We start from the raw sequence: 24,058 nt of genomic DNA on the forward strand, positions 1-24,058 counted from the left end.
CCTTTCCCGCCCCCTGCGAGCCGCGGCGGCGCGGCCCCGCCCCCTGATCGCGGGCGTCGGGCAGGCTGTGGAGGCGGCAGGCGGGCGGCATCCGGCGGCATGGAGCGGCGGGCGCGCGGGCGGGGCCGGTGGCGGGGCGTCGCGCGCTGGGTGCCCGCTCCGAGGGCTGCGGAGCCGGGCGCACAGGCCTGGTTCTTCCCGGGCGCGGCGGGCCGGGGCCCCCGGGGCAGCGAAGCCGCACGACAGATGAGCTGCGCGCTGAGCCGCCTCGTGGTGCTGCAGCGTGGCGGCGCCAGCGTCGAGGTGCACCCGCTGCCCCCCACGGGCCGCGCCTCTAAGAAGCCCAGTGAGTGCGGGGTGGGGGTCTCCAGCCCCTCGGGGCCGCGTTGCAATGGGGGGGAGTCTCGGTCCCAATGTGGCGGGCTGGGCTGGGCGCCCAATCCCGCGGACCGCCATCCGGTGGGGGGCTGGGCCCGGCGTCCCATCCCCAGGGGCCACCGCCCAATATTTGCGGGGGGCTCTCTCGGGCCCAGTGCGGGGGTCCAGGCCGGTCCCCCTACCCGCAAGTCGCCGTCCATGGTGGGGGGGGGGGTCGGGGGCTGCGAAGCGGAGGCCAGGGCGCCTGCGGAGCTGAGAGCAGGGGTGTGGGGTGGAGGAGGGGTGCGGGGCGAGGTCCCGCTTCTGAGCCCCACTTCGCACTGGGTTCCAGACCACCCCCGCTCTCCGACGGCCTCCAGACAGGGCTGTGAGAACATTGACTGGTTGATTGATTGATTGATTGATTGATTGAAGAATCAGAGCTTCACTATGGCACAGGCGATGCCGGGAATCGAACCCGGGGCTTCTGAGAGTCCAACTCTATCCATTGAGCCGCCTCCCGGGTGATGATGGCCCCTTTGCTTTTTAACCAGAGCGAAATCGAACGTCTTTTCGTTCTAAGATCGGCCATTTGCATTCCTATTTGTTATTTCTAATATTTTATTTATTCGTTCATATATTTATTTTTTTAGGACAGGTGGGGTGCTGCCCCAAGTACCCCTTCTGTGGGGTTCTACCCACCTTTTCATTTTAAATATTTATTTATTACCTTTTGTTGCCCTTGTTGTTTTTTATTGCCGTTATTATTGTCGTCAATGTTGGATAGGACAGAGAGAAATGGAGAGAGGAGGAGAGAAAGACACCTGAAGACCTGCTTCACCGTCTGTGAAGCGACTCCCCTGCAGGTGGGGAGCCGGGGGCTCGAACCAGGATCCTTAGCCAGTCCTTGAGCTTTACGTGGCCAGCTGCGCGTAACCCGCTGCGCTACCGCCCGATTCCCCATATATTTATTTTTAAGGGGAGATACACAGAGAAAGACCCCAGAGCATATGGTGGGATTTTTGAACACTTGAGACCTCAGGGCCTCAGGCATAAAAAAGTCTTTTGCAGAGTCATTATGCTGTCTCCCCAGCCCTGTTTACTTATTTTTATAGCGAATGATTTAATCTTTTTGTTTGACTTTTTTTGGGGTGGGGGCTTGCCTTTTAACGAATTGATGTGTGTGTGGTGTTTCTTTTTTTTGTACCTGGTATTTGTAAGGCTTATTTGAAGACTGAGTCAGGACGACCTTTTTTTGTGTGTGTGCGCCTCATATACATACAATAGTTTGTGCAACTTGCCTTTATTTCTTGTCTAGACAGCACCATTTTTTTTTTTCCCAGGGAGGCTGGTTCATGTATATGTTAGTGCTCCACTTTCAAGATTTTCTAATGTATTCCTCTTTATAGACATTTTAAACTTTCCTTTTAAGTTTTTAAGACTTTTTTTTTAATTATGTAATGGGTGAGAAGTACCATTTGCACTACAGCGGAGTCAACCCTGGCCCCAGGCATTATCCCCAACCTCTACCATCACCACTACCATCCACACACACTGTTTTTTAAAAAAATATATGCACTTGGAAATGATTTGGATTTAAAGAGTAAGAGAGTAAAGGAGGGATTCAGATTTATTAGTTTCTGTACACGGCTTTCCAGATAGTGGGTTACTGCCGTTACATTTTTTTGACTAACCCTCTTTGTTTCTTATTAATTTGAAATGCCAGCTCTTTAGAAAAAAACTTGTCCCTTTATTACCAGTATTGTTTCCCTGAGTGTTTTGTGGTATGAAATGGTTTGTGCTTTGAGACTTTTTTTTTTTTACATGAGTAGATTTTACTTAAAACTGAAAAGTGAGCAAAAGGTCACACACATAAGTCTTTAAAAAAAAATGGAGGTATGACTTCTGTGTGGCTTATAACTCTTGTTTGTGTTTTGTTTTTTGAGAGTGTATCTCAGAATACACTGTGCATTTGTCCCAAAGAAAAGTTATTTGTTCCAGAGTTGTATTTCATTAGATTTTTTGTTTGTTCTGTTTTGTTTTCATCCATTTAAATTTGGTTTCTCTCAACTTACTGAACAGGAATTTTAAAGCAGATAAATTCATTGTCCAGATCTTAGGCATCATTAATTTGTCTGTTTTCCACAACTGAAGATTTTATGGGAGAAATTTGTTTAAATCCATAAATTGTATAGCTGAGTGCTATTAAAAGTGTATTACAGTGACCAGTAATAACAGTGGCATGGAATCAGCTTGGTGATAGTTCCTGTTGGATTTGCTCTGCAGAGTGCATAAAGTTAGGAAGAAAAATGAAGATACACTCGGTGGACCAAGGGGCAGAGCACATGCTGGTTCTCTCCTCAGATGGAAAACCATTTGAGTACAGCTACAGCGCGGAGCATGCAAGGTAGGGCCTTTCTGTCCTGTTTTAATTGCCATTGTATTTCACTCAAAGGGCACTCAATAATTTTTGTGTCATGATTGTGTTGAAGTGGCAGCCCCAGAAGATGTTGTCATATGTGGTCCTTGCTCCCTATTTTATATAGTGCACCCACATAGGGTTTACTATAAGTGATAAAGTGATTATTAGTACTCCTCAGTAAACTCCAGACCAATTCACTCTGTCTCCTAGGTGAGAGATGTCCTATAACTCTTTGGCATTTAAAGGAAGCCAGGTGGATAACCTGCCTGCCCCCAAGCTGGGACTTTGTTATTCGTTAATTCATTTTACCCTCATGGTCTTGTAAGTTGATTTCCAGAAATAAAAGCCTGGGAAACTGTACTGTCCAAGAATAATTCACGAGGCCTTTATCCCTAATAGAGCATATGAATTGAAACATATTCTTTCTCACCTAAGGTTATTACTGAGTCATAGAATACTTTACAAATATATCGTGCATGGGTCTGGCAGTGACACATCTGGTAAAGCACTCATGTCACCTTACACAGGACCCGGGTTTAAGGTCCCCGGTCCCCACCTGCCGGGTTGGGGGACACATCCCAAATAGTGAAGTAGTGCTACAGATGTCACCCTTTCACTGTCTCTCTGTCCTCAATTTTTCTGTCTCACTTAAAAAAAAAAAAAGGTATATTATATGTATTATTTTACTTTTTAACCTGATTAAAATTAAGTCAACTTTAAGTAAAATATTAACATTATTAAACATAGTATTTTTATGATTTTATTCAAAAGATATACTAGAGGCAAAGCAGTAAATCTTTAAAAAATTTTTGTTGTCGAACCTCAATCCTGATTAAATGCAGTTAAGAGTAGTTCTAACCTTGCTGCTGCAGCTTTACTTATGGTGATTGTTATACGATGTTTGTTCTTTCATCAGGTTTCAGTGTGTTTTACAAGAAAAAATTATAATCCAGATCACATGTGGAGATTATCATTCTCTTGCACTCTCTAAAGGTACTTCTGGATCATTGCTTCTGGGTATATTATTAATAGTTCTTTAGAAGGAGTAAAAGTATAAACGTAAAGCTAGTGGTACTGTTCTTTAATGAGCTATAAAAGATTACACCTGGGGGTCGGGCAGTGACGTAGTGGGTTAAGCGCACGTGGCACAAAGCGCAAGGACCGGCGTAGGGATCCTGGTTCTAGCCCCCAGCTCCCCACCTGCAGGGGAGTTGTTTCACAGGCAGTGAAGCAAATCTGCAGGTATCTTTCTCTCCCCTTCTCTGTCTTCCTTGCCTCTCTCGATTTCTCTCTGTCCTATCCAAAATCGAATGACATCAATAACAACAACAAGGCTACAACCACAAGGGCAACAAAAGGAAAAAATGGTCTCCAGGAGCAGTGGATTCATGGTGCAGGCACTGAGCCCCAGCAATAACCCTGGAGGCAAAAAAAAAAAAAAAAAAAAAAGATAACACTTGAGAGTGAGGAAAACAGTATAGTGGTCATGCAAAAAAAAAAAAAAAACTCTCATGCCTGAGGCTGCAGAGCCTTAGGATTAAGCCCTTGCACTATCATAACCAGAGCTGATCAGGGTTCTGACAGAAAACAAACAAAACCTTTCTTCCTCTCTGGTACAAATAAATAAGGGAGTTGGGCAGCAGTCTACCCAGTTGAGCACAGACTGGGATTCACACCCTGGTCCCCAACTATAGGGGGATGCTTCATGAATGGTGAAGCAGTGTTGCCAGTCTCTCAATATCTCTCCTTCTCTCCCTTCCTCTCTCACTACTGTTTATTTGATAAGACAGAGAGCAATGGAGAGGGGAGGGAGACCTACTTCACCACTTGTGAAGATTCTCTCCTGCAGGGGGGACTAGAGTCTTGAACCTGGGTCGTTGAGGATGGTAGTATGTGTGAACTTAATCAGGTGTCTGAGGCCCCTTGGGAGTGTCTCTTTCCTCCTTTATCTTCCCCTTCCAGCTCATTTTATCTCCATTAATGAAAAGGAAAAAAAATGAAGGGAAGAAAGAGTAAGAGAAAATGAATAAACCATAAATCTTTAATAAAGGACTCATGGTCAAGTGATGAGAGGGAGAGAGAAGTTCAGACGTTAACAGTCATGAACCACAATCCAGGTAGAGTAAATGTTGAATAAACAAGCACAGGGATGGACCCTGTGGCAGGCACTTGGTAGTTATGCTTGAAGGAAAGGCCTCATTTCCCATCATACTGAGCAGTTTTGTAAAGAGATGCGCAGTAAACACACTTTCATATATTTTTACAGACTCTGTTAGATAACATCTAAGAACTTTTCTTGAAAATTTAAGTTCACTTCTATGCAATAGAAGAAGACACAGACTCTCTAAATGAGACTGAGACTGATGCCATTCAGTGTGTGTGTGTGTGTGTGTGTGTGTGTGTGTGTGTGTGTGTGTGTGTGTGTGTAATTTTTATTAGTGATATAATAATTATTAACAAGAGTGTAAGATAACAGGGACAGTTCCATATAGTTCCCACCACCAGAGTTTGATGTCCCATCCCTTCCACTGGAAACTTCATTATTCTTTATCCCTTTGGGAGTATGGACCAAAATTCTTATTTTAATATTTTAATGATTGAGGATGAGAGAAACAGAGAAGGAGAGACACTCACAGCACTGGGACTGAGGGCTTGAACCTCATGCATAGTGATGTGTGTGCTCTAGCAGGTGAGTCAATACCTGGCCCTTTCAGATGTATTTTTAAATTGTTTAGGATCAGAGCCTGGCTGTAGTCACCCAGTGAAGTGTACACTTTACTGTGCACAAGGACCCAAGTTCAAGTCCCCAACCCCCACCTGCAAGGGAGAAGCTTCACGAGTGGTAGAGCAGTTCTGCAGGTGTGCCTTTGTCTCTTTAAAAAAAAATTTTTTGTTTGTTTATAAAAAGGAGACATTGACAAAACCATAGGATAACTCCACATAATTGCCACCACCAGAACTCTGGGACCCATCCCCTCCCCTGAAAGCTTTACTATTTTTTTTTTCCTCCAGGGCTATTGCTGGGCTCGGTGCCTGCATCATGAATCCATCTCTCCTGGAGGCCATTTTTCCCCCTTTTTTTGTTGCCCTTGTTGTTGTAGCCTCATTGTGGTTATTATTATTGCCATTGTTGATGTTGTTCGTTGTTGGCTAGTACAGAGAGAAATGGAGAGAGGAGGGGAAGACAGAGGGGGGGAGAGAAAGATAGACACCTGCAGACCTGCTTCACCGCCCATGAAGCGACTCCCCTGCAGGTGAGGAGCCGGGGGATTGAACCAGGATCCTTACGCCGGTCCTTGTGCTTTGTGCCACATGCGCTTAACCCACTGCGCCACTGCCTGACCCCCGCTTTACTATTCTTTAACCCTCTGGGAGTATGGACCCAAGATCATTGTGGGATGCAGAAGGTGGAAGGTCTGGATTCTGTAATTGCTTCCTCGCTGAACATGGGCATTGACAGGTCAATCCATACTCCCAGCCTGTCTCTCTCTTTCCCTAGTGGGGAAGGGCTCTGGGGAAGCAGAGTCCAGGACACATTGGTGGGGTTGTCTGTCCAGGGAAGTCTGGTCCGCATCATGCTAGCATCTGGAGCCTGGTGGTTGAAAAGAGAGTTAACATACAAAGCCAAACAAATTGTTGACCAGTCATGGGCCTAAGGGTTGGAATAGTGCGGATGAAGAGTTGGGGTGGTCCTCCATTTTGTAGATAGCTAAAGGGTCTGTGGCTATACTAGTTTTTTTTTTCTTTTTGCCCCTGAGCCTGAAATCTGATATGCAGGTGGATCTTAATTATTGTCTGGGGAGATGATGTCATGGCTGGGAAAAGGACCAGAAATCTGGATCAGGGAAGAGAGTAGCTCCCAAATATGGGAAAAGGATATAAATATTGTTGTAAACCCCATCGATTTGATGTGATCTGGGGCCCATAATTAGCTTAGGAGCCTGTGTGACTTCTGCAGTCCCTTATCTCCCCCTTCCCATTTCAATTTCTCTCAGTCTTCTCTAACTAAGAAATGAAAGAAAGTGGTCTGAGAGGTGGCGCAGTGGATAAAGCACTAGATTCTCAACCATGAGGTCCTGAGTTCAATCCCTGGCAGCACATGTACCAGAGTGATGTCTGTTCTCTCTCTCCTATCTTTCTGATGAATAAATAAATAAATTCTAAAAAAAGAAAGAAAGAAAAATAAATGAAGGAAGAATATATGGCTGCCAGGAGCTATGGATTCATGGCACAAGCACCAAGCACTAAGCCCCAGTGATAACCCTGGTAGCAATTTTTTTAAAAAATGTTGGGGCTCGGGCACACCAGGTTAAGTGCACATAGTACTCGAAGTGCAAGGAGCTGTGCAAAGATCCAGGTTCTAATCCTCGGCTCCCCACCTGCAGGGGAGTTGCTTCACAAGTGGTGAAGTAGGTCTGCAGTATCTCTCTTTCTCTCCCCTCTGTCTCCCTTCCTCTCTCTATTTCTCTCTGTCCTCTCCAATAACATGGGGAAAAATATGTTTAGAATCCTCAGACATTAAGGAGAGAGAAGACAGAAAATGGCAGTTTTTCATTGTATTTCCCCAAGATACAGAATGTTTCTGCTTAACATAAACTTACCTTGCAGGTTTTAAAGTAAGCATTTCCTAAGTTGTCCAAGTTCAGGTGGTACCATTTACCTGTGTTTGTTCATCTGAGCAACTAGAACCGAAATAGTCTGCACTGGATACCTTGAATGACAGAAATATATTTCCCATAGTTCCAAAAACCAAGTACAGTTTAGAGTAGTACTTCAGATGTGGGGTCTGTAGAGAACTCATTATCTCAGAAAAAGGGGGTGGGAGTGAGGGAGGTCTCTGGAGCCTTATAAGAACACTAACCCCAACAGGTGCTCCCATCTCCATCACCTTCCCCTAAGACCACATCCAGATGCTGTCAGATTGACCTTGACAGAACAAAGGTTCCCCACCCCTGCCCCAGGGTGACACCTGCTGCCTGTTAACCTTGCTGAGACAGCCTTGTCTTTGTTTCTGTCCAGGTGGTGAGCTGTTTGCTTGGGGACAGAACGAGCATGGCCAGCTCGGAGTGGGAAGCAAGTTCCCCTCATCTTCTAGCCCTCAGGTGCTAGAGCAACTCTCTGGGCTGGCACTGGTGCAGGTCTCTGCTGGGGGAGCCCACAGCCTGGCCCTGTCCATGTCTGGAAACGTGTACTCGTGGGGAAGGAATGACTGCGGACAGCTTGGCCTGGGCCACACTGATGGTATGGAAATAGATCTTCAAACCTCTGTGACTGACACAAGTTGATTCTGTGAAAGGGAGATTGAATTCAGCTCTCCCTGACTTTTTGTCTTGTGTTTCTTTTTTCTGATGATCTCTCCAGGCTGAGTCTCCGTATGGAGGTGGTTGTGTTGTTACTCAAGAGAATTGGCAAATCAGGGTTGGAAAAATACTAGAAGAGGGAAAGAAAGAAAGAATGGTATTTAAACTTTCTTTTGCTGGCTCTCTGAGTGCTTTGACCAAAAAAAAAAATTTTTTTGGAAGTAAAGAGGCCATTGGTAGAAAATTATTTTTTAAACTTCTAAAGTAATTTCATTTTATTAGATATTTTTGCAAATGAACCATTATATTTAGAACAAAAAGTGAAATGAAAAAATGATTTTATTTTTTAAGCAATTATGTTTTATTAGATATTTTAACAAATGAACTTAAAAAAATTATTTATAAAAAGGAAACACTGACAAAAACCATAGGATAAGAGGGGTACAACTCCACATAATTCCCACCACTAGAACTCCGTATCCCAACCCCTCCACTGATAGCTTTCCTATTCTTTATCCCTTTGGGAGTATGGATCCAGGTTCATTATGGGATGCAGAAGGTGGAAGGTCTGGCTTTTGTAATTGCTTCCCCACTGAATGAACATTGGCGTTGACAGGTCAATCCATACTCCCAGCCTGTCTCTCTCTTTCCCTAGTGGGGCAGGGCTATGGGGAAGTAGGGCTCTAGGACATGTTGGTGGGGTCATCTGCCCAGGGAAGTCTGGTTGGCATCATGTTAGTATCTGGAACCTGGTGACTGAAAAAGAGAGTTAACATATAGAGCCAAACAAATTGTTGGCTAATCATGAACCTAAAGGCTGGAATAGTGCAGATGAAGAGTTGGGGGGAGTTTTGTAGATAGTTAGTAGGCCTATTTTAGTTACATTCCATGACTATACTTTTTTTTTTTTTTTTCCTGAGCCTGACATCTGATATTCAGGTAGATCCAAGTTATTATCTAGGGAGATGATGTCATGGCTGGAAAAAGGGATAGGAAGCTGGATCAGGGAAGAGAGTAGCTCCCAAATATGGGAAAGGTGTATAAATATTGTTGACTGTACACCCCATCGATTTGATCTGATCTGGGGGGCTCATATTCAGCTTAGGAGCCTATGTGAACTTTGCATCCCTATAGATCTGAGCTCACATTCTGTGATCATGAGTAGGGATGTTCCAAGCTGCCCAATTTCAGGACCCATCTTCCTCAGGTGAAACATAGAGTATGTTGTCCAGCCTCCCTTTGGAGGATGGAACATTCTCTACCATTGTTGATCCACATTGAGGGCAAGGTCCTATGGGGGCCCACAAAGGGGTCTATTGTGTTGTTCCTGATAGAGATGACTGGTAACAGTGGAGAGAGGGATTTATTCGAGGTCTAGGCCCATCATGTCTGTTTGGGAATCTCAGGACTCCCCGACTAAGGGCCCAGCTGATGGGGTGGTCTGATAGTGACTAAAGAGTCATTGTTAAAGTATGCCAGTCTCTTGCCCTTACTTAGCTTTTGCAGTCCTTGATTTGATAAGTTTACCATTGGAGTGAGTGAGGGAAGTATAATAGGAAGTAGGTGAGGAGGGTAACAAATGAACTATTATACTCAACTGAAAAAATGTCAAATCAGGGAAACTTATGGGGAATATTACTGTATTATTACATATAATGAGAAAAATCTGAATCTTAATTATATCAATTCAATATGCTAATTACATTAATGTTAACACCCAGTATCAGAATAGATGAAATGTGAAATAGTGTTAAATTATATCAGAATTCAAGATCATTATTTAATAAGCAGCCTGAGAATTGCATATTTTCAGTGTTTAGAAATTTTCCACTAAAAACTTACTCAACTCATATCTGATTTTAAAATACAATAAATTTAACTTTTTTTTCCCCCAATTCCAGTACCACTTTATTGAGGAAACATGCATTTGAAAGGGGAAAAAAAGCCATTCTCTTAATTAGAAGTGTAATTCTAGATGGAAATGGAAGTTGAAGTTAGTCATGCCAGGATCAGAATCGGGGTAGAGTTTCTGGAGGCCCCTTGACACTTTCACCATGGGGTCCCCAGGAGTGGCCCTGTTCCCTCCCCCACCTAGACAGGCATCCACCAGCATAAGCTCTTTCTTGTCAGAATGTGTCGGAACTCTGGTTGCCAGGCTGAGAGGACATTTTCTAAGTGTTTTAGAAATAGCACGGGTCTCAACATTTTCTTTTCATCACTTTAGCTCTTTATTTTCCTCACACAGAGAAAGATGCTCCTTCCCTCATTGAAGCCATGGACAACCACAAAGTCGAGTTTCTTGCATGTGGTGGCTCTCACACTGCCCTGCTCACAAAGGTGGGTGTCCCGGGTCTTTGAGGCTCTGCTGTGCTAGAAATCAGGGCAGTGGGAACAGATTGGGACACTGGGGGTTGGGGGTTCCTGTTGCCCATGGAAGAGTGTCTTCACTTCCCTCACTGCCTCTGATTATCTAGAGGCTCTGCTTTGGTGGCACTTTAATCACTGATGCTTCTGTGTCGGTAAAGACTACTTCTGTGTTCTGTTTCTGGAAAGTATCTTTTGTTAAAGACTTATTTATTAATGGGTGAGGGAGAGAGAGAGCCAGAGCATCACTTTGGCACATGTGGTCAAACTCAGGACCTCATGTTTGAGAATCCAGTGCTTTAGCCACTGTGCCACCTCCAGGGTCACTTCCTGAAAGTCTTATATAAGCTTCTTTTTCCTTAGGATGGCCTGGTGTTTACCTTTGGTGCTGGACAGTTCGGCCAACTTGGTCACAATTCAACACGGAATGCACTAAAACCCTGTCTGGTGACTGAGCTTGCTGGCAAAGGAGTGACCCAAATCGTGTGTGGAAAGTAAGAAAATTGGTAAACCCAGTACAGCAAGTTTAGATAGGGGATTTAATAAACTTACCATTTTTTTTCAAATTATTTTGAATTTATGATTAACAGTAGTTTATAAGATTCCAGGGTATAGTTCCACACCCATCACCAAAGTTCTGTGTCCCCAACTGTCCATTTATTTGATTGAAATATAAGTATCAAACATTTTCAAATCTGCATTATTAGATAAGCATAATGATTACTTTGATAGACATATTTCATTTCTTTAACATTTTATTATTTTATGAGAAGATGAGAGAGAGAGATCAGGGTATCATACAGCTCTGGCAAGACCTTAGGCCTTAGGCCTGAAAGTCTAGTCCTCAAATGCTGAACTATCTCCACAACTCCATATATATTTTGTTTTTATTGATTTATGTGAATTAACAGGTAGGCTATTTCTGTTGTTCCTTTGGTGAAATTCTTTTGTAACTGCTCAGTGCATTTTTATATTTTAAAATAATATCACTACTTATTTGGGAACAAATCAGTTTGAACCAAAAGGATTATCCTTGCTGTAGTGATTCCTCCCCACAGCCAGTGACCAAGGGGTATCACCCGCATTCTCCTAACTCTCCATCAATCTTACACGGGGTCACAGTTAAATCAAGGCAGCGATGCTTTGGAGTACTCTCAAAGATGTGACTTTTCATTGCTCTTTGCTTTTAAGATAGCAGGAGAAAAAAAAAGAAAAAAACTTGGTTAAATCCCGTGACTTACATCAATATAATTAATGTCTTCCCTCAACATCTGATACCTCAGTCCTACTCCTTATTGAGATGTGGACTCTTGCTGAGGTTAAGAAATGTTTCTTGCTCTTTTGAGCAGTGTTTTTTCACTTATGTGAACACAGGTACATCTAGACTAAATCTGATTGTCAGGGTCATGTGTTAATTTACTGAAAGTTTACTGAGAACTTCACTGTATAAAACTGATGTGTGTGCTTTCAGTTTGTCTTAGAGGAAGCTTACATAACTTGATGTTGTTAAGGCAGACCAGGTTATTGGGATGGTATGGAGATGTGCGATCCATTTTTATGCATAAATCAAAGAAGAAAGCATCATCTCTACATTGAATTTTGGGGGAGAAATCAAGTCTGGGGTCTTGTCAATAACAAGCATGAGCTCTGCAACGAAGCTACATCCCTGTGTCCATTCTATATTTTCCATATACACATTCCTCTGAGTAGCATACATTGCAAGAATAACCAAATTATATAATGCAGATGGCACCGGCCACCCCTGTAGTGTAACGAATTCACTGGAAAGACACAAAACTCACTGAATGATAGTGTACTCAAAGTCACATTTATGACGAAAATTAGAGCTTGTCACAGAGAGAGAGATAAATAAATAGAACAGTGTGTCTGTCTAGGTGAGGAGTAAACATGAAGCTTCCAGTATTCTCTCCCTTGCTTGGAATCATGGGTCGTGCTACCTCTCCCCAGCTCAGTATGTGATGATAAGTAGAGGATTTCTGATCAGAAAAGCTCACCTGGGTCCAGAGTTATGGGATGAGGGTCAGGGTGGGGCGTCATTGCTTTGATACCTCTGGTCAGGTCATTCCTTCTGTGGTTAAATGCAAACTCCAGCCTCTCCCTCCCAGGATTAGCAGATAAACAGTCAGGGACCCTACCCATCGTCCTACAGGCAAAGTTCTCTCAGGGCTACCAGGAGTAACAACAGCCCTTGTATTGAGCACCAGAATGCAGCTCCCCTATAGAATTTAGGCTTAACTGTGTGTGGTCTGGGGTTCAAGCCTTATTAGCACGCCATGAATGTCAGCCCAGGGAAGCTCCATGCTTGATAGAACGGTAATGAAGTTTCTCCTCGCTCTGTCATTGCTCCCCTCCCCAGCCCCCAGGCATCATGGGTTGGAAAACATTAGACCTAAGAGGTTGCTCAGTGGCAGTATTGTTCAGACCTCTCTGCTACATTTGGAAAAAAACAAACAAACAAAAGACTTCCTACTCCCTGGGAAATTCTTAGGGTTTAGAGGCTGCCTCCCAGGGTCCAGGCAGTGGTATACCAGGTTGAGCACACTCATTACCAGGTGTAAGGACCCGGGTTTGAGCTCCCACTCCCCCCTACAGTGAGGATATTTTACTAGTAATGAAGCAGGTTTGCGGGTATCTATCTTTCTCCTTCTCAATGTCTCTCTGTCCTACCAAATAAAAAGGAAAAATGGCCTCTGGGAGAGATATATTGGAAGTGCCGGCATCAAACCCCAGCAATTTAAAATACAAACAAACAAAAAAAAAACCCTAACTCCCAGCAACTATGAACAGAAGCCAGACCTCTAATTGTGCAAGGCCAAATCCTGCTCTGATGCCTTTGTAAGGTGGGAGGGACTCATGATCAGTGAGGAAGGCAGTCTGATAATACAGAACTCAGAAAACATTGCCAAGTTGTATCTTCTGTCAATAAGATGGGGAGAAGTGGGCCTCGAGGTCCAAAAGCACCTTCTTCCAAGAACTGGTAACTATAGAGAAAGCCAGGACTAGAAAAAGGAGTTTTTTAGCTTATAGCATGGAGGTCTTGAAAAGACATAGGGGTTTCTAAAACCATCCCAGCCACACACTGGTAATGGCTTCCCAGTTTCCAAATGACAGTTGAATGCACTGGGAGCTTGTTGAGTTGACCCTGATGCCGGCAGTTGACTGCATGGCTGAGCGCTTCTCGGGGTGCCTGAGACTGAGCACGTGCACTCTTACTTCACAGGTGGCACACACTGGCCTTTGCTTCTGACCTGGGGAAGGTCTTTTCTTTTGGTTCCGGAAAAGAAGGACAGCTGGGAAACGGTGGGACACATAATCAGCTGGTACCTCGTCCCATGAAATTGTCACCCAAAGAAGAACTCAAGTTTGGTAATGTCTGTAGGAGTTGGCGCTGATCCCTTTGTTGAGAAACTGAGTTTTCTAAATGTGTCACATGGCAGGAAAGTACATGTAGGGCCTGGAAGGAGTTTCTTGGAATAATGGTTCCCTTTACTTGTTTACCTTCGTCATTTAATACTCTCCTGTCTTAACTTGTCAGGTCAAAATAACCATTAGTTTCTCCTTACTCCTTGAGATTAAAATTAATGTAGGCGTAAGAGCCCAGCTCTCAACATATTGAGGGAAGCTTCAGTGCTGTGGTGTCTCTATCTTTGTCTCTTGTTTTTTCTATCTGAAAAAAAGTCTGCCTGAAGCTGTGAAATCCCAGTGATGATGATGCTATGATGATAATGACTTTGAAATGATACAGCAAAAAGTAGGCTAATAGATTCAGAGGTAATGCAGTTTTGATTCCAGTTTGCAAGAGATTTATGTGGCCCACAGTGGCTTTTTTTCCCCATAATTGAGGCTTCACTGCTCTTGTATGATTCTTTTTTTTCATAGACAGAGAGATAAAAGACCCCATAGCACTGAAGCTTCTTTCATTGTGATAGGAGCCAGGCTTGAACCTAGGATGTGTGCATGCCAACCATTACACTATTCAAGTGAGATAACTGGCCAATCCCACAGTGGTTTTCTTTGACTCCTAATTGTGCAAAGCTCTCAGCATGATGATCAGCTGATTTGTGCCAAGTGCTGTAACTGTTCTCAACGTAAATGTGTCACCTCACCGTCCTCAGATAGATCCAAGACATGTCCTCCCAGTCCCTTGTTACTGAAAGGTTTGCACACTTGAGAGAGGCTTTGCCAGGTCTTAGGGCAGGAGAGTGGTCTGAGCTCTTACATACTCCACTGGACAGGTATGTTGGAGCACTTGTCTCAGAAAGCTTAATAGCAGCCCAACATTTTCTGAGTTCTTTCTGCGCAAGTGAACAATAGGGTTATCTCCCTATAACAGTTCATCTGTTATATTTTATTCCTTATGAACTTGAAGTACTTATATTCTTCAGAACCAATAATCATTAGTTAAATCTTTGGTTGTAAAATTGGTTTTTAGTAATGGGAACCCAGTTAAGCAAGGTAGCAGTTAAATAATCAGATATTTGCTTTAAATATAAACATTTATGATAATTATACATATATGTTAAAATGGTACTACATATACCATTTAATCTTGTGAATTATCTACATTTGCAAACTAGACTTTACCCAGACGTATGTATGCATGTACACACACAACTTTACGGGGGGTGGGTAGACAGACTGGGTCTTTGTCTAAAATGAAAAAGGACTGTGAGAAGAATCTGTAATAATTTAAATTGAGTGTGCGTGGGAGTGGGTGGGGTGGTAGTACAGTGGTTTAAGCGTACATGGCGCAAAGCTCAAGGACCGGCGTAAGGATCCTGGTTCGAGCCCTGGCTCCCCACCTGCAGGGGGTCACTTCACAAGCAGTGAAGCAGTTCTGCAGGTGTCTATCTTGCTCTCCCCCTCTGTCTTCCCCTCCTGTCTCCATTTCTCTCTGTCCTGTCCAACAACAACAATAATAACTACAACAATTAAAAAAAACAAGGGCAACAAAAGGGAATAAATATTTAAAAATTAAAAAATAAATAAAAAATAAATAAATTGAGTGTGCGTGTTTGTGCCAAATTATCTTTATCTCCTTTGTATATCTCTTTCAGAAAACCACCTGTCAGGAAAAGAGTTAATAATGATTGCTGGAGGGAATCAAAGCATTTTGCTGTGGATGAAAAAAGAGGTAACAGGGCCAGGGAGGCAGCTCAGTGAGTAGAGTGCATGCTTCAGGGGCTCATCCTGGGTACACATGAGACAGCAGTGCTCTGATCTCTTACAAGAGCACGTGCACACACAATAAATCCTTTAAAAGAGGTGAAAATAAGCCTCTGGAAATTCATATATATATTTTCCCCTGTTTGTTGCCCTTGTTTTTTTATTGTTGTTATTGATGTCAATTGTTGTTCGATAGGGTGGAGAAATAGAGAGGGGAGGGGAAGACAGAGGGGGAGAGAAAGACGCCTGCAGACCTGCTTCACCACCTGTGAAGCGACTCCCCTGCAGATGAGGAGTGGGGCAGGGGGGTGGGAGGGGGATCGGACCGGAATTTTGAGCCAATCCTTGTGCTTCACTCCACATGCGCTTAATCTGCTGCGTTACCTCCCAGCCCAAAGAGCTAGAGACTGGGAGATACCTGCAGCCCTGCTTCACCACTTGTGAAGCTTCCCCATGCAGGTGGGGACCAGGGGCTTGAGTCCAGGTCCATATACATGCTAACACTGCCCATCCCCTAAATTCTAAAATCTTAAAAATTGCTAGGCTGAGATCTGGGAAGTAGCTTAATATTACTAATGTTTTTATTCTTTTAGCCACATAAGTACTTAACTACTTACTACAAGAATCAACAGGTTTGTCCCTAGTGAATATTAAATCAGTGATTTTCTTTAGGGAAGCTTCTCACCCATGGTGTTTTATCAGTGTCCCAGTAAACCAGTAAGTTAATGTTCTAAACTGACTTTGCTGGGAAAGAATAAAAAAGACTGGGGCTTGTAGTCTCAAAGATAATCGAAATGTCATTTCCTCAACTTCCTGTTCCTTAAGACTGTGTCACGCTGAGTGTAGTCTGATCAGACCTATAAAATTAGTGAGTAGAGAGACTCTCCAATTCATTTTTGGATTGAAGCCCTTTTGGATAAGAAACTGGAAGCCAGGCAAATGCTTGCTTACTCCTGACTAGGAGCTCACTGTTTCCCAGGACCATGTTGACCATATTTAAACATCATACTCCATGTATCTGTAGGTGGTATCTAAAGTCAGCTACCTACTTCTGTTTAAACTGTTGTGACTGTTGTTGTTGCTTATTTGTTTGTTTGCTTCCAGAATTCCTATGTCAATTTGAGGAGGAAAATCCCTACACTGAATGAAGGGACTATAAAACGATGGATTGCTGGTGTGGGCACTAAACAATGGCAAAATACTAAAAGGTACAGCCTGTGGGTCTGTTTATGTCACACTCTCTCAAACAGAGCTCCCCAAACTTCTGCACAGCACAGAGATGTAACATTTTCAGAGGTTTAATTTTTTTTATTCCCTTTTGTTGCCCTTGTCTTATTGTTGTAGTTAATTATTGTCATTGTTGTTGGATAGGACAGAGAGAAATGGAGAGAGGAGGGGAAGACAGAGGAGGAGAGAAAGATAGACACCTGCAGACTTGCTTTACTGCTTGTGAAGCGACTCCCCTGCAGGTGGGGAGCTGGGGACTCGAACCAGGATCTTTACACTGGTCCTTGCACTTTGCTGGTGCAAATACATGCACGTAACCCGCTGTGCTACCACCCAACTCCCAGAGGTTCGCTTTAGATCCACTCATTTGTGGTCTTCAGAGAAACAGAACCAAGAGAGAAAGAGAAAGGAGGGACAGACTTGGAACTGATGTGTGATTGTGGGGCATGACAAATGGAATCTGCAAGGCAGGTCAGTAATCTGGAAGCCCAGAGAGAAGTGCATGTAGCAGCTAGTCTGGAGGCAGAACTTCCTCTTTTCTCAGGGACCTCTCAGCCATTTCTTCTACATCATGGTGATGATGCTCCTGTATTAAATTCATCTAAAAATATTTTCACAGCAGATCACAACTGGCATTTGACCAAATAGGTCCTGTGGTGTAGCCAAGTTGACACATAGAACTAACCCATCAGTGGGCTGGTACTGCAGGGTTTGTTTGTTTGTTTGTTTGTTTTCCACCAAGGTTATTGGTGGAGCTCTGTGCCAGCACTATAAATCCATCCACTGCTCCTTGGGGCTGGGTGATGGTGCACCTGGCTAAATCCACATAGTACAAATCCACTACTTCTAACAGCCATATTTTTCCTTTTTTTTCTTTTTTTTCTTTTATTAAAAGGGCAGCAAGAAGTTGAGAGGGGAGGTGGGGAGATGGGAGAGAGAAAGATAGACACACCTGCAGGCCTGCTTCACCATTCATGCAGATGGGGAGTGGGTGCTTGAACTCTTGCTCATGGTAATATGTGCACTTAACTGGGTGCGCCACCACTGGACCCCTCACATACTAGTTTGCAAAGACTCGGGTTCAAGCCCCTGGTCCCCACCTGCAGGGGGGGAAGCTTCACAAGCAGGGAAGCAGTGTTGCCGATATCTTCCTCCCTTCTCCTTTTTCTCCCTTTACCCTCTTGATTTCTCTCTGTCTCTAGCCAAGAAAAAACTAAATAAATAAAATTTAAAATAAAACAAAAAGAACTGTTTGTTCATTAGCATGTAAGCTCCATGAGAAGAGCTACACTGTAGGGCTTTTCTGGTTCTCTGATGGATTCGTGTGTATTCTGACTGAGCAGAGAATGTCAGCTACAATTTCTCAATACTGTTTATAGTCTTAGAACTACCTGTTTGCTAGCCTCCTACTCACAGTTTGAATGACTTGGGAAAACTTGCTCTAAACCAAAGAGCTCCTGACATTTGTCAAAATTATACTTACTTTTCCAAATATCTCTAAAGTATGGCTTTTTACTTTTGGAAAGGAACTATCCAGAATAATTGCACATCATAAATGATCAAGAACTATTTGTGTAACTCTAAAGTTGACCCAAGCATACCCCCCCCACCCCAGAGTTTCTTTGAGGTCATGTTGTTGTTTCTACTTCAGTGGAACAGAAATAAAGAGAACTTGGAAAGTTGGGTGGGACTGGAAGCTTCTGTTCATCCAAGAAATACTGATCGTAGATCAAGCCTGTTCCTCTAACCCTGTGGCTTCCTTAAGTTTTTGTCTTTTCTTTTCTGTATTTGCCACTGAAACTTGGAGCTTCAGTCTCAAAATGGAAATCAAGTTTTAGGTGCCCAGGGCAGTGTGGGAACAAATCAGAGACAGAAGTTTGAAGGTGTTTTTGAGGAAAAGCTGAGATGTCTTGTTTATTGAGTTTTACACTGTGATTTGTTTTGACCACCATCTTACTCTCATTGCAGGGAAATCAAAGAGATATTTTCATCCCCCGCTTGTCTGATTGGGAGCTTTTTGAGGGAAAGGTAATATATGCATATACAAATATTGCATAGTATATAATAAGTTGACTACAGCATAGGGACTATAATACTAACACTATATATATTTGAAAATTGCTAAGGCAGTAAGTAGGTAGTGAAAGTTCTCGTCACACAAAAAGGAGTTTGCAAGTATGTGTGGTGAGCATTTTACAATGCATGCTCGTAGCAACTCAGTACTGCTATACACCTGAAACTAATAGTATGTGGCAGGTACATCTCAGTTAAAAATACTGTGAAAAATTGTAAAGAAAAAGGCTTGGGAGTTAAATAATTAACCCGCTATTTTTATTGGTTTTTGAAAACAAAAAGCAAGTATATTCTTGCTATGGAAAATGTAGAAGTCAGGGGACCAGGCAGTGGTGTACCTGGTTAAGCACTCACATTACAGTGCGAGAGGACCCAGGTTCAATCTTCAGGTCCCCACCTGCAGGGGGAAAGCTTCACAAATGGTGAAGCAGGGCTGCAGGTATCTCTCTGTCTCTCTTCCTCTTTCTCTTCCCCTCCCCTCTCAGTTTCTCTCTGTCTATTTCAACAATAAATAAATATTTTTTAAAAAGAAAGAAAATGTAGAATTCACATACATGCAGCAAAAATAAGAAATCACCAATAATTTGTCATTTAAGAGTAATAGCTAGTGTCATCATTAGTGGATTAGACTCCCAAGCCTAAGTCTCCAAGATCTCAGGTTCAATCCCTGGCACCAACATAAACCAGAGCAGAACAGTCCTTGGGTAAAAAATAAATGAATCCATACTCCCAGAGGCATAAGGAATACGAAAACTGTTGAGGGAGGGGATTGGATACGGAGTTCTGGTGGTGGGAATTGTGTGGAAGTATACCCCTCTTATCCTATAGTCTTGTCAATATTTCCATTTTATAAATAAGAATTAAAAAAAAAAGAATAGAAGACAGGACCGTAGGGGAAAATGGACAATATATATATATATATATATATATATATAATAGTCAGTCCATATCTGTGACCTTGGAAGAACTACTGCAGTTTCCAATGGAGGGGATGGGACATAGAACTCTGGTAGTGGAAACGGTGTGGAATTATACCCCTGTTATCATATAACTTTGTAAATCAATACTAAATCACTAATAAAAATAAAATAAATTTTTAAAAGTTAAAAAATTAGAGGGCCAGGCTGTGGTGCATCTGTTTAAGCACTCACATCACAGTGCACAAGGACCCAGGTTCAAGCCCCTGGTCCCCACCTGCAGTGGTGAAGCAGGACTGCAGGTGTCTGTCTCTCTCCCTATCTCCCCCTCCCCTCTCAATTTCTGTCTCTACACAATAATAAATAAAAGTTTTAAAAAATGAATAATAGTAATGACTTTTTTATATAACTTTTTTTTTTTTGTGTGTGTGTGTGTGTGTGTGTGTGTGTATGCGCGCGCGCGCGTGCCAGGGTTATGGGGTGCAGAAGGTAGGAGGTCTGGCTTCTGTAATTGCTTCTCCAGTGGATATGGACTTTGATAAAAACTGACATTTTTATCCAGGGGGATTATTTATGGTTAATTTCCTAGTAGTAAATAAATTTACTATATCCATTTAAGATAAGGAAATAACTGCGCTGAAGTGTGATGACTGTGTGTGTGTGTGAGAGAGAGAGAATATACCATTTTTGGTATTTTAGAAATAATTATTTTGTCAGCTACATTTTCATTTGTATTTATATTGAGCCAAAATAATTGCTAGTACCATGAAGTTGAAGAAAAATGTAATCTTACTGAAATAAAATGAACTTAGAAGAAAATGCATTTAATTTTGAAATATCTTTTTTCATCTACTTATACACCTTTTTTTCCCTCCCCTTCTACAGAATAACTGAAGAAACCATATCTACTCATTTGGATTTAAATAAAGCAAGGAATGTTTTTAAGGAGTTAACCCAAAAGGAGTGGATTACCAACACGGTAGCATCCTCTAGAGTGCTATTTGGGAAAAGAAAATAAAAACACTTCTTATGGAAACTTAAAATTCTAGAAGAAATGTTTGAATAAGCCCTCTGAGACTCTGCTAATACTTCCAGATTAAGTTCAACTGAGATATCATTCAGGAGCTGGCTCACTTAGAGCAAAATAATTGGTGTTGTAGTCCCATGAGTTACAGGCGGTCTCAGTACTTCCTCTGAGCAAGTACATGGACATGTGCTCTCCCCCGCCCCCATCCCCAAGGAGTCTTTGCAACTCAGGGCTTTAGGAAGAAGATTAAAAGATTTGTTGGATTTGTTGCAGTAGAACAAGAACAGCGTATGATAATGCAATTACTTTAACCTTGTGGCCTGAGAGCATCTTTCCTGATAGGATCACCCTCCTCACCACAGGCTTCTGGATCCTTCTTCTCTGTGTCCTTCTGTTGCTCTTCCTTCTCTATAGTCCTGCAGTTTTTGTTGGTGTTCCTCTGTTAGGTCTTTGTTTCAGCGCTATTACCACTACCTCTAAGTCTCCCTCTTTTTTTTTTTAATTTTTATTTATAAAAAGAAAACACTTGTCAAAAACCATAGGATAAGAGAGGTACAACTCCACACAATTCCCACCACCAGAACTCTGTATCCTATCCCATCCTGATAGCTTTCCTATTCTTTATCCCTCTGGGAGCATGGATCCAGGGTCATTATGGGATGCAGAAGGTAGAAGGTCTGGCCTTCTATAATTGCTTCCCCGCTGAACATAGGCATTGGCAGGCTGATCCATACTCCCAGCCTGTCTGTCTCTTTCCCTAGTGGGGCGGGGCTCCAGGACATATTGGTGGAGTCATCTGTCTAGGGAAGTCCAGTTGGCATCTGGAACCTGGTGACTAAAAAAAAAGAGTTAATGTATAAAGCCATACATATTGTTGACTAATCATGAACCTGAAGGCTGGAATAATTCAGATGAAGATTTGGGGGTCTCCACTTTGTAGATAGCTAGTAGGCCTATTTTAGTTATATTCCAAAGGGCCCATGACTATACTAGTTTTTTCCTGAGCCTGACATCTGATATTCAGGTGGATCCAAGTTATTGTCTGGGGAGATGATATCATGGCTGGAAAAAGGGCTAGAAAGCTGGATCAGGGAAGAGAGTAGCTCCCAAATAATGGGAAAGGTGTATAAATATTGTTGACTGTACACCCCATCGATTTGATCTGATCTGGGGCTCATATTCAGCTTAGGAGCCTATGTGAACTCTGCATCCCTGTAGGTCTGAGCTCACATTCTGTGGTCGTGAGTAGGAACATTCCAAGCTGCCCCAATTTCAGGACCCATCTTCCACAGGTGAAACATAGAGTATGTTGTCCAGCCTCCCTTCGGAGGATAGAACATTCTCTGCCATTGTTGATCCACATTGAGGGCAAGGTCCTATGGGGGCCCACAAAGGGGTCTATTGTGTTGTTCCTGATGGAGATGAGCAATGACAATGGAGAGAGGGATCTATTCGAGGTGTAGGCCTAGACTTACTCCCTCTTGAGGATGCTCCAAATGTACTTCTTTTATTGCTTCAGCCTTATATGATTCACCTGCTATTATTATCCTGTTCTGTTGTATGTTTTGATCTGTGTTCTTTCCTGGAGCTCAGGAAAGTCTATCAGGCATAGTATGGAATGTCTAACTAGCTTAGTGAGATTGTAAACAAGTGCTTTTTATTTTTTGAGTAAACTTAAGCAGAGAGAAGTCCATTTGCATTTCTTCTAAATATTTCCATTCTGAATTGGAGAAACTGCACTGATATTGGAGTGCTAGAAACTAGATTTGAGCAGAGAGAGTTCAGCATGGGATAGGTGATCATTCTTGAGACAGCAACAAAAATCAGGGCTGGGTGGTAGTGCACCCAATTGAGTGTACACATTACCTTCCATAATGGCCCAAGTTCAAGTTTCCCCCTACCCCCCACCTGTAGGGGAGAAGCATAAAGAGCAGTGAAGCAGGGCTGCTTTCTGTCTCTCTCATCTGTGTCCACCCTTCCTGTCAATTCCTTTCTGTCCTATTAAATATAGAATGACTGCCTGGAGCAATAGATTCATTTTGCAGGCACCAAGCCCCAGTGATAACCTTGGTGGCAGTATTAGAAAAAAAGCCTTTTTTTTTTTTTTTGCATTAGAGTTCTAACATTATTCTTTCTGTACAAAAAGGAGGCATGTAGAGGAGCTGAGGGGTAGAATTGGAGTGTGTTGCTGGGAGTATTGGGCTATTGGGAGCCCAGTTAAACCAGGTAACTCCTGGTCTCTGTTATGCCTCCCAGTAACTGAATGGTGAGGTCAGATACTTCTCAGTATCCAAACTCAGGCACGTGGGAGGCTGGGCCATATGGACTGTGAACATAGTTTAGAAAAGCTAAGAGATGATGCCAATTTCACAGTGGGATTATAACAAATTTTTTCTTAGCTCATGCTATGTTGTTACAACCATGGTTTCCTCCTTTATTTTTGTTTGTTCATTTTGTGTCTTTGTTTTGTTTTGACTACAGATAACCACCTGTCTCAAGGATAATCTGGTCAAAAATCTTCCATATCATTCTCCATACCAAGAAGCCTTAGAAGTCTTCTTCCTTCTCCCAGAATGTCCTGTGATGCATGATTATAACAACTGGGAGAGTCTGGTGGTTCCATTTGCAGAAGCTGTTTGTAAAATGAGTGAACAGTCCTCCAGCATTCTGAGTAAGACTTATTTAGAAAATACTATCCTGTTCGTGAAAAGGCATGCCTGTGAAGTCACACAAAACTGAGATGAATTATGTTGTAGTTTGAATTCTTAGCAGATTCTAAAGATGGAATAATGACCATAGTCATCATCAACAGATTGTTCTGCTACCTTTTGGGTTTGTGTAGGGATGTATGAGTTCTCATGAGCTCCTCTGTCCCCAACACAGAAGCTGAGAAAACAGTGCAGTGAATGTCCGCATATGCTATGTACCTTCCACCTCAGCGCCATCAACAGACACTGTTACTGCATGTGTTCTGTCTGTGCAGACTGCACTGTTTTTACAGAGCGATTTGAAAGTAATCTGGCAACTTGGTGATGTTTCACCCATGACATTTCAGTGTGTCATCTGAGAAAATTGAACTCTCCATTATCAGGACATCATTGTCACACCTAATGAATTAGCCTTATTTCCAGAATTAATATTGCCTTATATGTTGATAAATATCTGTACTTTCCACAGATATATT

General features: G+C 42.7%; 1 protein-coding gene across 1 annotated transcript in view; it reads left to right on the forward strand.

The window, feature by feature from the left end:
• The first annotated feature begins 285 nt into the window (after positions 1–285).
• The window catches only part of HERC5 (HECT and RLD domain containing E3 ubiquitin protein ligase 5), a 52,696-nt gene continuing 28,923 nt past the window's right edge, over positions 286–24,058 (forward strand). The window contains exons 1-12 of the mRNA XM_060187795.1: positions 286–346; positions 2,644–2,764; positions 3,696–3,772; positions 7,799–8,020; positions 10,325–10,416; positions 10,807–10,937; positions 13,685–13,830; positions 15,522–15,598; positions 16,735–16,838; positions 18,826–18,885; positions 20,733–20,826; positions 23,356–23,545. Of these exons, the coding sequence (XP_060043778.1) occupies positions 2,667–2,764; positions 3,696–3,772; positions 7,799–8,020; positions 10,325–10,416; positions 10,807–10,937; positions 13,685–13,830; positions 15,522–15,598; positions 16,735–16,838; positions 18,826–18,885; positions 20,733–20,826; positions 23,356–23,545 (1,291 nt within the window). The 5' untranslated portion in view covers positions 286–346; positions 2,644–2,666. The remainder of the gene's footprint in view (positions 347–2,643; positions 2,765–3,695; positions 3,773–7,798; positions 8,021–10,324; positions 10,417–10,806; positions 10,938–13,684; positions 13,831–15,521; positions 15,599–16,734; positions 16,839–18,825; positions 18,886–20,732; positions 20,827–23,355; positions 23,546–24,058) is intronic.

Source organism: Erinaceus europaeus, chromosome 3, assembly GCF_950295315.1.
Source record: "Erinaceus europaeus chromosome 3, mEriEur2.1, whole genome shotgun sequence".
Lineage (NCBI taxonomy): Eukaryota > Metazoa > Chordata > Mammalia > Eulipotyphla > Erinaceidae > Erinaceus > Erinaceus europaeus.